A 13,780-nucleotide genomic window follows, 5' to 3' on the forward strand; every position below is an offset into this window, starting at 1 on the left:
TTATTCGCATTGAATCGTACCTCTGTGAACTCCTGTACAATAGCCTCTGGTGTGTCGCCAATCAGGATATAAAAGTCCAGAACTCCTCCAATCGTTCTGTAGGTCACCGCAGGTGCTGGCTGAAAAGTCACCTCTACAAACACATGCCAACACACAACACATTAAATTGATACACAGTCCTTGATTGCAAAGTATCTGCAACCACCTAAATTTACAACTTAAATTATGTTCATATTAGTTACTTTTGGCCCATATATTAACACAAAAAAAAGAAAAAAAAAACACCTGATTTGGATACAAATACCCATAAATTCAAGCGGAAATCTGTACACTTTAATTTCAACTCAAATGTAGTTTGGAAGAAGTACACTAGTACTGTTGGACCCTGCTCTACGCAGGGCTGCCAGTTTATTAGGCAGTAGATCAATATACTAATATTCTAGGCTTTTAAATTGATTATGGTGCATGACGGTGCATTAGAGTGTTGGGATTTGGTTACCCATTGCATTGCTGTTCATTAGGAAAACACCAAAGGATTTGCCACTTTCATCCTCCAGGCACATGAAGAAGGGGTAGTGACCATACAGGTTGTGAGTACCCTGAAAAAAAACAGAGATACGACTGTTTAAGAAACCAAAAAAAACCCAAAAAACAATGCACCTCTTACTCCAAATACAATCTATATGGTTAGGAATGGTTGCCTCTTTAGTTTTGCACTGGAGCTACAAGACTAGTTCAGCCAAGTAATACAAGAAAGTTGATTTCAATCTGAACAAAACTATGTTTTTGATTAATGTCAGTAAAAGTTACTTTACATTTATTTATATCAGTTTGATAACTGATGAAGTTAGAGCAGTTTTTAGTAGCAGACTTAGATGTTAGGACCAAACTCTGTGTATATAGTCCACTTACACCATTGGGAAAGGAATCTCGTGTAAATATAGGCCACGTCTTCCAGTCAAGGTCATGGCGAAATTGCTTGTGGACGTGCTCACCGAGTCCATAGATGTTATCCGAAGAGAGTTTGGCAGAGAGCTGCAGGTACTGGTTAGCAAAAACCAGCGGTCCCATACTGGTATCAAAGCTAAGAGAAATATCAACATCTTATATAAATGAAACAGGAGATTACATTTCGATATATACATAGGTACATATTCATCATGTGACAGCAGAACAATGCACAAAATCATGCAGATACAGGTCAAGAGCTTCACTTAATGTTCATATCAAATATTAGAAGGGAGAATTAAAAAATATTAGTGGATGAGGGCATTGCCTGGTCCTTTGCCGATCTTTAACTGCCCAGTGTTCAGTTATCCCATACTTTGTTTTTCCACTTTTTTCAACTTCTGTCTTTCCTTGTATTGTTTTTACAGACATGTATCTATGCTCTTAGCATTAATGTTTATTTCACCATTTAGGAATCTGAGTAGAGTATCATTTTCAGTAATGTGGCTTTCAGTTTAGCTTATTCAGATATTGATATCTGATGTTAGGATATTTTCTGAATCACAAACTGAAGAAAATCAAGTCCAATAAGAGGGCCAGAGCTCAGTGTTATGTGACCATCTCACTGCACATCACACCAGAAGTCTCTGTGCCAAAATGCACTTGAACTGTACTTAAACCGAGCTAATCTACTTGGTCAGCTGATCAGGAGTGCTCAGGAGAGCAATCAAGAGAAAACATGACCAAATTTTTACTACAATTTGCACAAGAAATTAAAGCTTCAGATGCCCCTACTGTGTTCTCCCAATTGTCACAGCTTTGATACATAAATTAGTTTGCGTATTTCAATTTGCATCTCTGTTTTATATTACCTCAACTTCCTTTCATTCCAGGGTGGGGTACTCCTGTTTGCTTATTTACTTGCCAAGTACCAATAGCAAAGTTTACAAAATTGTTTCACTTTCAGGGAATGCTGCTAACTCAATATCAGTCTGATGATAGTAAAGCAGGAGCACTGCCCAGCAGTTGCACTGAAAATGCTGCAGACTGGTATTAAGACTACCTTGGAATTTTATAATACATCTGCAATTTTTGCGAATTGCATGTTATCAGCCAGAAAACAGAAAACAGTGTCCGTATTAGGATCCAGAGTTCTAGCATGAAACAGTGTAGACAAATGTAGTAGTTGTACCAAAGATACTGACACCATAATATATCAATAAACTAATCAACCTGCCTGCTCTTGCAGATAAGAATATGCCCAGGTCAAATATGTCCAGTGAAAGTGATCAAGTGTTATGTGTAAGTGGCTGCCATTTGATAAAGATGCACTTTTCAATAAAATTATATGGCACCCTCTTGGAAGATACTAAGAAGATTGGCACTTGCACCTGTGAAATGGTGACATGGTGTTCAATATGTACCTTTGGGAGATTTTACAGACTGATTGTTGTTTCATCGCAACCTATGTGCTCTGTGGTGAGTTTGAGTGATCTTCACCCTCAGTAAAGAGTGCAATATCAGGCCCTTGTTTTTCTCCTCCTCAATTTCAGAGCAGTATCAGAATGCTGAATGATTCTAATCCTTAATAGGAAGCAGTATTAACATTTTGAGTGATTGTCAGTATTGCATTTGATAGTATTGTATTTGCACTATTTATGAGTGGTGTCTTATTGTCTGGTCAGGTGTGCCAACAGGATGTTACAAACACTCATGATGTCCAGCCTCAACTAGTTCCAAAGGACATCACATAGCAATACAGAACAAAAGGAAGTACAAGGCCAGGCTTCATGGTCCACTCAGGTTGACTAGAATGACCAGAGGATGCATGTGACATACCAGGGACCACACATAGGCTACCCACTTGGGGTCACAGTCACAAGATAAAGACTTATTTGTACTCTACAAATTCAAAGAGTTTTCATTCTCTAAAATATTTTAATGTTTTAAATGTTTTATCTCTTCAAACAGGATTTTGAACTCATTTTGAAAATGAGTTCAAAAATTCGTAAAGCATGAGTACAATATTTAAAAAAAGGCCTTTTTTTTCTCCTTCAAAGCAACAATTTAATTGGTTAGCTGACAAAGCTAGCTTTAATTTATTTGTAGTTCAGTCATTGTTATAGAGAAGGATTCATTAACTAAATTGTGCTTTGCCATGGGGATACTTTAGTCATACTTAGGCACATTGGCAAATTCATATTTTCTTAAAAGCAGCAGGGAAGATAACACACAACACATAGTTAATGTACTAGAATCATACAAGGAATACTCAGTTTTTAATAATAAATTATTGGATAATTAATAGTATTACTTATCTATAACTATTTCTATCTCATCTATAACTGATGAAAAAAGTTCTTGTCATTTAACTCTTGAACTTTTGGACCCGCTCTATCAGTTGCACTCTTTTTACCTACTTCTGTCAACAGTCATTAAAATCATATAATTTGATAAGGAAGGTACAATACTTCACAAATTATTCATACATGCCACCATTATTGTAAAAGCCATGACAGGCAAGTGTGAGTGACAAATTATTACTCAAGGTCAAAGTACCGTCATTGTATAATCACTGTAAATAACGTTCGATTTACGTGGAATTCTTGCATACATAAGCATTACTAAACAACACAGTGCTTTGAAGTGTGCCTTGAATGTGCTTTGAAAGCGCATTAATAATTAAGCTTTAATTGTTTTGGCTGGTTTTGGAAGCACTGACTCCTCTAATGACTGTGTGTGCATGTGCATGTGAGTGACACAGCTATAATCATGGTGTCTCATAGTCTGGCATTGACTGGCATGCCACTGTCAAACAAACTACCCTATTATTTTAAAATAATGCATAATAATGAGCTCAGAGCGTAAAAATGAGCCAGCCCAGTTGTGAAATACAGAAGCACGACATTAATGACAGCTAAGTACTGTCATTATTATTTTATCTCTTGACATGGAGTAGTCATAAGCAGTGATTCACAGGTAATTTCAAGACTGTATGTGTGTTCTCATGCACATAAAATTAAAACTGAAAAATACCGAAAGGGACTATGTGTCATTGAGACATGCAATTGAGAATAAACAACAAACGAGTTGCAATAGAGTATACACATAAATATAAAAATTCTGTATTGCCAGGGATATATAGCATAAAATAATAATACAGCAATAATGCTGTTTTCTCCTGTTCAGGGTCATGGTGGATCCAGAGCCTATCCTGGGAACACAGGATAGACCAGAATTCTTTAGAATAGGTGCAGCAGTGAATGTTTTCTTGAGTAATCGAATGGCTTGTCCACAAATGAGCCATACAATTGATTCAACCCGGGTATTTCTGCAGGTCTTTGGTGGTTTTGGAGACCTACAATTCTATGACAATATGCAATTTGATTTCATTCATGTGAACCACTTTTTTGCTTCTTTGAAAGACCTTTTTAACGTGCGGAATGTGTTCTTCAAGGAAGCAGAGTATTGCAGATAATACTAACCATTTACACTGTATACACTGTATACACTCTAGGGCAGTGGTGGCTGAATGGTTAAGGTTCTAGGCACTGAGGTCGGGGGTTCAAGCCCCTGCACTGTCAAGCTGCTGCTGCTGCTATTGGGCACTTGAGCACATTGGGTACTTAACTACATCTGCTCCAGTTGTGCTGTATCACCCTGCGCTCTGACCCCAGCTTCCTAGGAAGCTGAGATATGTGAAAACTGCATTTCTTGGCTCTGTACTTGTACTCTGCACAATAACAATAAAGTTGAATCTTAATCGTAATACTTCATGAACAATGTTAGAACAGTCAAGATCAAAGTCACTTCCCAGTCAAGACCAAAGTCTGTATCCGACAATCGACAGAACACATAAAAGAATGTCTCCAGGCCAAACGCCATGAGCCAAATCAAATGTGATTTGGAAGACCAACTGCACAACCAGCCAAAAGAACAGTGGTGAGGCAATCAACTAGGGGAAAGGGGGAAAAGAATCCACAGAAGAATACAAAATACAATGCAGTAATAGCACCAGACAAATGAGATGGTGGCCAAATAAACACAGCAGTAGATGTTGGAGGACAACCAAAAATACCAAGATTCTGTTTGACCAATTAAAATGCTGGGTTTACTTCTTCAAATAATATTCCTGAGCTCACAACTTAGGTGGGAAATAGGGTGACTGAGGGGAAAGTAAACTCAAAACCCTAATTCAGGCACAAGATTATGCAATCAGCAAAGAAACTAAACTAGACATAGCTAGAATCCCTGAGTGAAAACCACGTATCAGATGCACAAATGGTCAAAAGGCTCAATATTTCATTAATAAAAACCAGGAGAAAGACTGCAATGACTGAATGAATGTTCGGGTGATCTTGTGTGATTGTGAACAGGTAAAATTACTCAAAATTCCAGAGATTGTGAACTGGCATATGGATCCTGAGACTGGTCATGTGTCATATTTAGTAATTCTTTGTTGCACTGAGGATGTCAGAGGATGCAGATGGTGACGTTACACTAAACATGTAGCCATGGCTTTCTGGACATCAATTTGAGTCTAAGAGAGATGGACAGGAAAAATCAGGACATAGATAAAAAAAAAAAAAGACTTACAGGACTTTTTTGTTGGACGCTCTGCGGACTCTCACTCCAAATGGACTCTTGAGAAGCTCAAACTCATACTTCAGTGGTCCATTTGGAGAGCTGGACAGAGACTGGACATGTTCCTGAGGAACTTCAAACCGGGCATTATTTGCATCAGTGATCTGTAGAACAAGGCATAAAGAAGGCACAGGCCAATTATCAGTTATAGGATACAACTTAACATTCAACACACACAATATTGTTAGCATGCGACTTTAAATATAGTCTTGTGTGCAGGCTGCCTAGGTAATCAGCTTTTTTGGCAGAATTTGGGCACTCTGTAAAAGAAGACTAAGCAATTTGGAAGTCAGTACAACACACCTGTCTTCTAAGCACAGGTGTTTGGCCTAGTTCTTATTGCAAAGTTGCTGACTTGACTAAACTTTCTGACTCTGAATCAGAAAGTTTTTCGTCAATTTTCCATCAGTCTGTCAGTCCATCTGTCCTAGGAAATTCTTGGTAGTGCACTATCTCAAAAGTAGTTGAATGTAGAATTTGAATGGAATTATCCTTGCCAACAGCAGTTGAACTGATTACATTTTGCCATTGATCCAAATGTGATCAAAGTATATTCTACAAGTTCTATGAGGCATACAATCTAAAAACAAGAAGGACTAGACTTGCTGGTAGCAGAAGCACCCCTTTCGATGATGGTGTGTGTGTGTGTATGTGTGTGTGTGTGTGTGTGTGAGGAGAAACACACATTCAGTCCCCAAAACAAGTATGCACACAATAAGCATACCTTGAATCGAAGGCGATTTTCTGTCTGCATTTCTGCCACGAAGGATAGCTCAAGAATGTCAGAGCCAAACAGAGAGGGTGCGTCCTGTCTTTTCAGTCTGGCCTCCAGTTCTGCGAAATAGAGTGCCACCATTTTAGCACAAACACACACACATTTTTATAGGGATATAGATTCAGATGTGCTAGTGCTAGGATGTGTGGTCTCCAATCTTTCTTCCTGTAAAGTTTTATTTAGAACTGACTCAGCTGTTTCAGTGCTTCGGACTTCAATATTAATAAACAATATGGCCATAAGTTTGTGTTTTGACATCTGACATCACATCCATATGTGGATCCCTAAACTGTTGCCACAAAGTTGAAAGGACACAGTTGTATAGGATGTCTTTGTATGCTGTAGTTTTAAGATTTCCCTTCACTGGAACTAAGAGGCCTAAACCTGCTCCAGCATGACAATGCCTCTGTGCAAAAAATCAAGGTCCATGAAAACATGGTTTAAAATGTTTGGAGTGGAAGAGCTCAAGTGGCTTGCACAGACCTCTGACCTCAATCCCACTGAACACTTTTGGGATGAATTGGAACACTGACTATGCACCAGGCCTCCTCATCCAACATTAGTGCCTGATCTCATTAATGCACTTGTGGCTGAATGGGCAAATCCCAACAGCCATGCTCCAAAATATTGTGGAAAGCCTTCCCTGTAGAATGGTGGGCAGTTATAACAGCAAAGAGGGAAATCTGAAATTTAATGTTCAAAAAGCACGTATGGGTGTGATGTTCAGCTGTCCACAAACTTTTGGTCATCTACTGTGTGTATATATATACATATATATAAAATACAAACAGTAATCTTTATTATTGTTGCATAGCATTATTGCATGCTGTCACTGCATTCTCATTGGTAGTAGCTGCAGACTTACTGTAATATTTGGAGCCTACTGTAACTTGATCTGCCAAGTCAAGTCCCGCAATACATTACAGATATTCATTTAGCAAAGTTCTTCCACAATTTACACAGAATATGATATATACAAATGGTCAGTTGACAGTATAATAGGTATAGACATAGATATAAAATTTATCATATTAGCTTTGTAGTGTATCAGATGTAATTTGTGCCAACTGCAGTTAACTGTGTTTAATGTTAGTAGATTTAAAAGTATTGAAAGCAGTAAAATGCTTGCTCAAGATCTGTAACAAAGCAAAGTTTGCAAAAATAAGTTGAACATAAAGCAAGTTACAGTTGATTATATCAGGGTAGACTGGCATTTCCTCATCAACCTACTGTACATTGGCTTAGATAAATAGATCAATAGATTATTTCCCCTTGTTAATAACAGTGCCTAAAGCAGCATCTAACTTTCTTATGTATATGGTTAAACCCATTTACTACCCAATACTCACCTAATAAGTATATAAATATCTAATACATATTTAGTACTCACTTGTACTACTTGGCTGATTTTCACTGACCACAGTGTAGCCATGATTGCTAGAGAAGAAGCACCAAGGAACGTTTGTTTGATCATGTGGACTCCAGCAGCAGCCACGATCCTGACAGCTTTGCTGTAGGGACAGGAAGCAAAAACCAGTAAAGATCATTTTCCAGAGATAATAAGATATGTCAGTCTAAATAGTGTCAGAGGTCTGTGTATGCCTTAAACTAGCATTTCCATTATGATCTACAACTGCACAATTTCTTTTTTATTAATCATTTAAGTAAGTTGGAGATTACAGCATAACATTATTTTGAATTCATATTTCATGATATGTGCACTTTTGCACTTTATATAAGCATGATACGCAAGAAATAAGTGAATTGCATGAAATAATGTTCAAATAATTGTCATTCTGATACTCTTTTTTTTCTATAAACACAAAATGAACTTTGTTTTCAGCAATGTAAGCTCATTTGACTGGTAGTGCAGGCTTACTGTACATTTCGAATGTAGAATTTGTAAGATGTTTTGAACTTTAAGGCAAAAAAAAATTATATTTTACCTGAGAGGCACCCGCGTCTGGAAAACAGTCCACTCTTTCAGCCAGGGCAATATCTGGACACTGCGCTACAAATGGTGCTTTTAAAATATAAAATAAGAAAGATGATAAGGTATAGCCCACTAGAAATTTTCTGATTAATTCAACATTAATATTATTTATTGGTTTATTTTTTAAAAGCAAGGATGTGAGTGTATTACGTATACTAACTGGGAAAATGCATTATTATTATTATTGTTGTTGTTGTTGTTGGTGTTGTAATAAAATAAATAATAAAAATAAATAAAGGTAATTCATCCAAAATAATAATTTGCAAAGTCTGATTGATGTTCATTTGCAGTGCAGTGCAAATTCTCTAATGTTCTGATAATTAGATAATAATCAGTTTTCTTTAGAAAAGCTAGTCAGCACCCAGACGTTAATCAGCTGTGAGTCAGAGCCCATGATTTGAGCCATCTGGATAAAGTTAGATTAAGCTTGCACAACATTTTTCATATTTTTAAGCAGGCAAGCTAGAATGTCCATTAAAAAAATATGCAAATCTCTGTGGTCTTCAACAACCCTGCGGTGCATAACTGTCTGTCCAGGTTAAGCCAGCAGTGAGCCAGAGTGGCATCAAGGCTTCAAATTATGATTATGAGTGACAACTGTCATAATAAGCATGACCTTGTGGTTTCAGCTGAGATTTATCATGCCCTTATGAATCCATTTGTTTTCTGTTTGCCTGGGAATAATATCGCTCTTAGCTGACCCACTTCATTAGTTGCCCTTGATGATAGGCAGACTAGATGTGTTCTTCATGCTTTATCAGGATATCAACTCTCCGTATTTCTCTCTGCTGAAAAGGCAGCTTGTTTATGTCAGGGAGAATGGGGTAAATCATTTTCTCGTATTAGACCTTAGCAAAGTGACTATATATTTGTGATGTCATTAGGGTTTGTGTAAAAAAAAAGAAAGAAAGAAAGAAATGAGGGGAAAAAAAATCAACACCAAGAAAGAAACAGAAAGCTTGTAAGAAAAATCAGTTAGCTGATGAATGGTTAAGTTGGATTATAGTTAAGTGAACCATATTCATCTCTGTATTAGTCTTAGTGTTAGGAATCAGAGAAAATACGGTATAGTACACTTCTGTGATAACCCAATCCAATCTCCAGCATCAAGCCATCAGGGTGATCTAGTTGGATTTTATAGAAAGCTATTACTAATCAATAAGAGCTTTATATTTGTCAGATTCTTTATGATTTTGTTAATCATGAGATACTGTATGAGGAATGTGCATCACTCACTCGTTGTTGTCTCATCTGTTCTCACGGCAATCAGGGCGATCAGTACTATGGCAACAACCATGATCATGAGAAACAACACCATCAGGGTTATCTCTAACCCGGAGAACTTCTTCTTCCCCATCTGATATAAACACACACACACACATAAAAGCCATCATCAAACACTGATCATTTCCATAGTAAGCATGTGCCAATATTAAATTCAAATGTATATTTTTATTACTTTTTAAAACTTTTTTGTCACAGTTTACAACATTTTCCCAATAGTGTACTTAAAAACCGACAATTCTATTGGTAAGCACAATGATAGTACTTCTCTTGCTCAGAAGGACACATTGTGTTCCTTGAAAAATAAGAAACAAAAACAAGACATATGCACAAACACTGCCCAAAAATTATGTCTTTGTTGTCTTAATTATTGATAGTTCTATTTACAGATTATCTCATTAAAATGCTGCATTTGAATTTCAACAACACAAAAGCAGGAAGTCAGAACTTGGAATTATATCATTTTCAGCCTCCATGTGTTTGATCTCCAAAGTGGAGGAACAAAAAAATTGACACCTCTATGTTTGTTTTTTTTTTTTTTTAGTAAAAGTCCAGCAGCTAACTGACAAATGGTGTATATTTACCTCCTCAAAACAGAGAACTGTATAGTCAATGTTATAATTTTAACAAGCTAATATGTCTGTATGATCTAAAATAAATACTATTATGTACAGCATAATAGTAAAGAAGTGCTACTCTGTTTACAGCTGATGCTCTGGGCAGCCATATTGATTTGATGCCATGTGTTGAACACAGCGTTGAGGAGACTATCCCAGCTATTCAAGAGGGAATTCCAGGTAACAAGGTTTAGTCAAATGCAGCATAATCCTTCTGTATGAGACAGACATCCTTTAGGGGGCATAAATCATTCCTAGCTAGAAAGCCCTCTCCTAACAATATGGTGCATGCTGAATATCACACAATATTTCATAACTGATTATCAGCATATGCCTAATGCATAAATCTTGTACTATTAATTTATTCTTGCCAAGTCTCTTTTCACCCACTGTATTAACTGTACAAGCACACAGTCACAGTCGATATAAAAAATAAACTGTCGTGTCTTTTTTCTTCAAATGTTGAGAGCTTGATTTATGAAAATAAACAGCATCTTCTGAGTTGATCTGTAAGATCACACCTATGAGCCAATGCTTCCTGAGTTCATCATGCTTTTAGTGAGAAATTTAGCAGAGGGAAAGTACAGCATGCAGTACACTTTACACTTTCTTTCTTTTTTCCCAGTAGTAGATTCACATATTTCATAACTATAGCCTAAACTCTTTTGTTTTCTAGAAATATTTCAGCCAATCTCCGAGACAGAGTGGCCATATTGGTTCCAATTCGGGTATTTTATATCACACATGAAAAATGGGCTTAGGCTGGGGGGTATATTTTAGAAAAAAGCACTCTTTGGACAGTGTTTATTTCTCAGGGTGACTTATGTGATAAGACTTTCACATTTGGACAGCCAAGATGGAATAAAATTCCATGGATTTTGTACTAATCATGGTCATCTGATGACCTGTATTCAAACATTTCCACCATAAGCCTCAACTCCCAGTTTTTTGAGAACTTTGTCCAATTATCATTACTATTAACATCATTTGAAAAGTATTAGATTCACTTTGAGCTTGTTTGTTATTTTTTAGGTCAAAATTTTCAGCTGAAAAATTTCAGGGAACTGAAAACGTTCTCCATTTTCCTATACAGAAAGCAAAGGTGCCGCGTCAGTGCATCTTTTAAACACAGTGAGCAGGCGGGCCATAACATTGCTAGCATGAAATGGGAATGGGGCAGGGCTTCCGGAGATTGTCATTTAATATCATAGAATTCAAAACACCTAAAAAGAAGCTTTTTGTGCATTTTGGAGTGCATTCCAGCATACGTCAATTTTAAAATGGGGCGCTCCTACACCTCTTCTTTTTCTTCTTTTTACTATTACTATTATTATGTATTTTTCGCCTCATTCACCAACCCATGCACATCTTAAGGGAAATTGACCAATAAGTGTGAGCCAAAGAGGATGAGTAAACATTAAGGAAGTTTTGCAAGAGAATGATTTTTGAAATTTTGTAATTGGGGACTTCATTACCTTGCATCTGTCCTTGTTAAACCAACACACAGTAATAAGCATAAATATTAAACCAAAGCATGGTCACATAAGAGAAGTATTTTATTCTAAGCCTGCTGATAGTTTATGTGAATCATGTTGTGGGTCTAAATGTTAATTCTAAGAGGTCTACAACTACTTTTGCCCTTTTTGATACTCAAGCTTAACAAATCTCTACACCAAATGTCACAGACTTCAGCAGGTTAATTCCTGGCAATATTTATTGTCATTTTTATTTTTAACATTTATTTTAATTTTCAAGTGTTAGTTGTAAAGCCCCTAGCAACATGATTCCAAATGTTGGAATAAAAGATTGTGGTGCTAAAAATTCATTAAGTAAGTTATGTGTTAGTTTATATTTGTGTATATACCTAACTACAATTTTATTGTAACTAAAAGCTACGAACCACCTATTTTCTGTCTAATCCCAACTTTGTGGGCAAGTCAGATCACATTCGGATGTACATACACTTCATACTGATCGCATACATTGTCTGACATTGCAGACAAATGTGCTTGTGCTAGAAAAGTGTGAATGAATGACAAAATGGTGCTTATACATTGCTTATGTTTTATTCACAAGTATATTTTTTTATACACAAGAATGTTATTGTGGTGTAGTTTGTGCATATTGTTATTTTGCTTTGTATTACATTTGACAGCAAAGGAAAATATCCTTTTATTTCTATTTCCTTCTTTGTCTATAATTTCTGTCTCTGATTTATGTTGGGCTTAAAGGTGAGTGCTTGTTTTTAATGACTTTGGTCTATTGAAATACCCTGTCTCAGATGCTTCTGCACAAAAAATCTCCCAACCTCAGAGAAAGGTAATTTGCATAATCTATATAAAGCACGCCCAGAAAATTGACATAAATATCTGCATAACCCAACTCTGAATATATGCAAATTTTCCTGCTTAAATATTGAAGTAACTTTTTTGGCCTTCAGTCACTGATTCTGAATACAGCCTTACATATTTACCATTATATATCATTCTATCTTGTACCTAATCAAACTGAATTGTAAAGGTCACAACAAGTTCATAAGCGTTCGATACTTTAAAATTATATAAAAATATAAAAATAATATTTAAATGGTTTTACTTAATATTAATTAGTGTATCTAATCAACTAGTGTCAGACACAATAACAACATATTAAAAATATATTTATTGGTCAGTTACTGTTATGATTTATGATTTTTTGTTAGGGACTAAATATGAAATGAATCATGCAAACTGTCAATCTGCCCATGAGTTAATTGAAAAACAGTATGTATTTTGGGATGGAGGGTTTTTTTTTCATTGTAAAGGGATAAAAACACAAACATTGTACTGGGGCTACCCACAAACTTCCTAAAACCACTGGTAGGGTTGGTTTGTATTGAATTGTGAGTGTTTTCAACCATGATTCTGCTATAAATATTTAGTCCATTATGGTAGCCCTACTCTTTTATTGTAACATAGATGGAAACATGGCTGTTTAAAGATAATTTTAGCTAAATTAAGTTGTAGTAATTCTGGTTGCACATAAACATTGCATATGTTTATATTCTGTTAATTTTTCTTTCATTCTCCAAAGATGTATAGTCATTGAACAAATAGGATTACTTTAAAAGAGTAAGATTTGAGGTCATTCTTAGTCCTACCTTTGCTGTTCCCTTTGCTGTGCTTGTAACTCCTCACAGCAATCCACACAAGAAGGAAGCGGTTTCTCCTGAGAGCTCCTCCTGGACTTCTAAAGCTCCTTTAGTGGAGGATAGTCTGATGTATTTATCTTTTGCTGGGGGGGCGTGCTTGTGGGTTTGTCTATGTGTGATTGCAGCAATAACTCAGCAGAGTTACGAAATGATAACCAGCTGTTATAAAAGTTCAGCTTGTCAGTGATTCCAAGCTTGAAGAGCTCTATCAGGATCTTGCAAAGACAAGGCTGAAGTGATCTTCTGGATCATTTTCAGCTCCATATTCAGAATAGGATAAGTGATTGTTTCTAAAATCTAATAAATATAATGAGAAAATAATGCTTCAA

The 13,780-nt window shown here is 36.3% G+C and overlaps 1 protein-coding gene across 1 annotated transcript in view; it reads right to left on the reverse strand.

Annotated features, from left to right (window-relative positions):
• Window positions 1–13,501, reverse strand: part of si (sucrase-isomaltase (alpha-glucosidase)) — a 75,884-nt gene extending 62,383 nt beyond the window's left edge. Inside the window, exons 1-9 of the mRNA XM_034305154.2 lie at window positions 13,401–13,501; window positions 9,597–9,717; window positions 8,314–8,390; window positions 7,758–7,878; window positions 6,317–6,426; window positions 5,545–5,696; window positions 913–1,084; window positions 500–599; window positions 21–133 (exon numbers count right to left, since the gene is read on the reverse strand). Of these exons, the coding sequence (XP_034161045.2) occupies window positions 21–133; window positions 500–599; window positions 913–1,084; window positions 5,545–5,696; window positions 6,317–6,426; window positions 7,758–7,878; window positions 8,314–8,390; window positions 9,597–9,717 (966 nt within the window). The 5' untranslated portion in view covers window positions 13,401–13,501. The remainder of the gene's footprint in view (window positions 1–20; window positions 134–499; window positions 600–912; window positions 1,085–5,544; window positions 5,697–6,316; window positions 6,427–7,757; window positions 7,879–8,313; window positions 8,391–9,596; window positions 9,718–13,400) is intronic.
• Between the last annotated feature and the right edge of the window lie 279 nt (window positions 13,502–13,780).

Source organism: Pangasianodon hypophthalmus, chromosome 6, assembly GCF_027358585.1.
Source record: "Pangasianodon hypophthalmus isolate fPanHyp1 chromosome 6, fPanHyp1.pri, whole genome shotgun sequence".
Taxonomy (NCBI): domain Eukaryota; kingdom Metazoa; phylum Chordata; class Actinopteri; order Siluriformes; family Pangasiidae; genus Pangasianodon; species Pangasianodon hypophthalmus.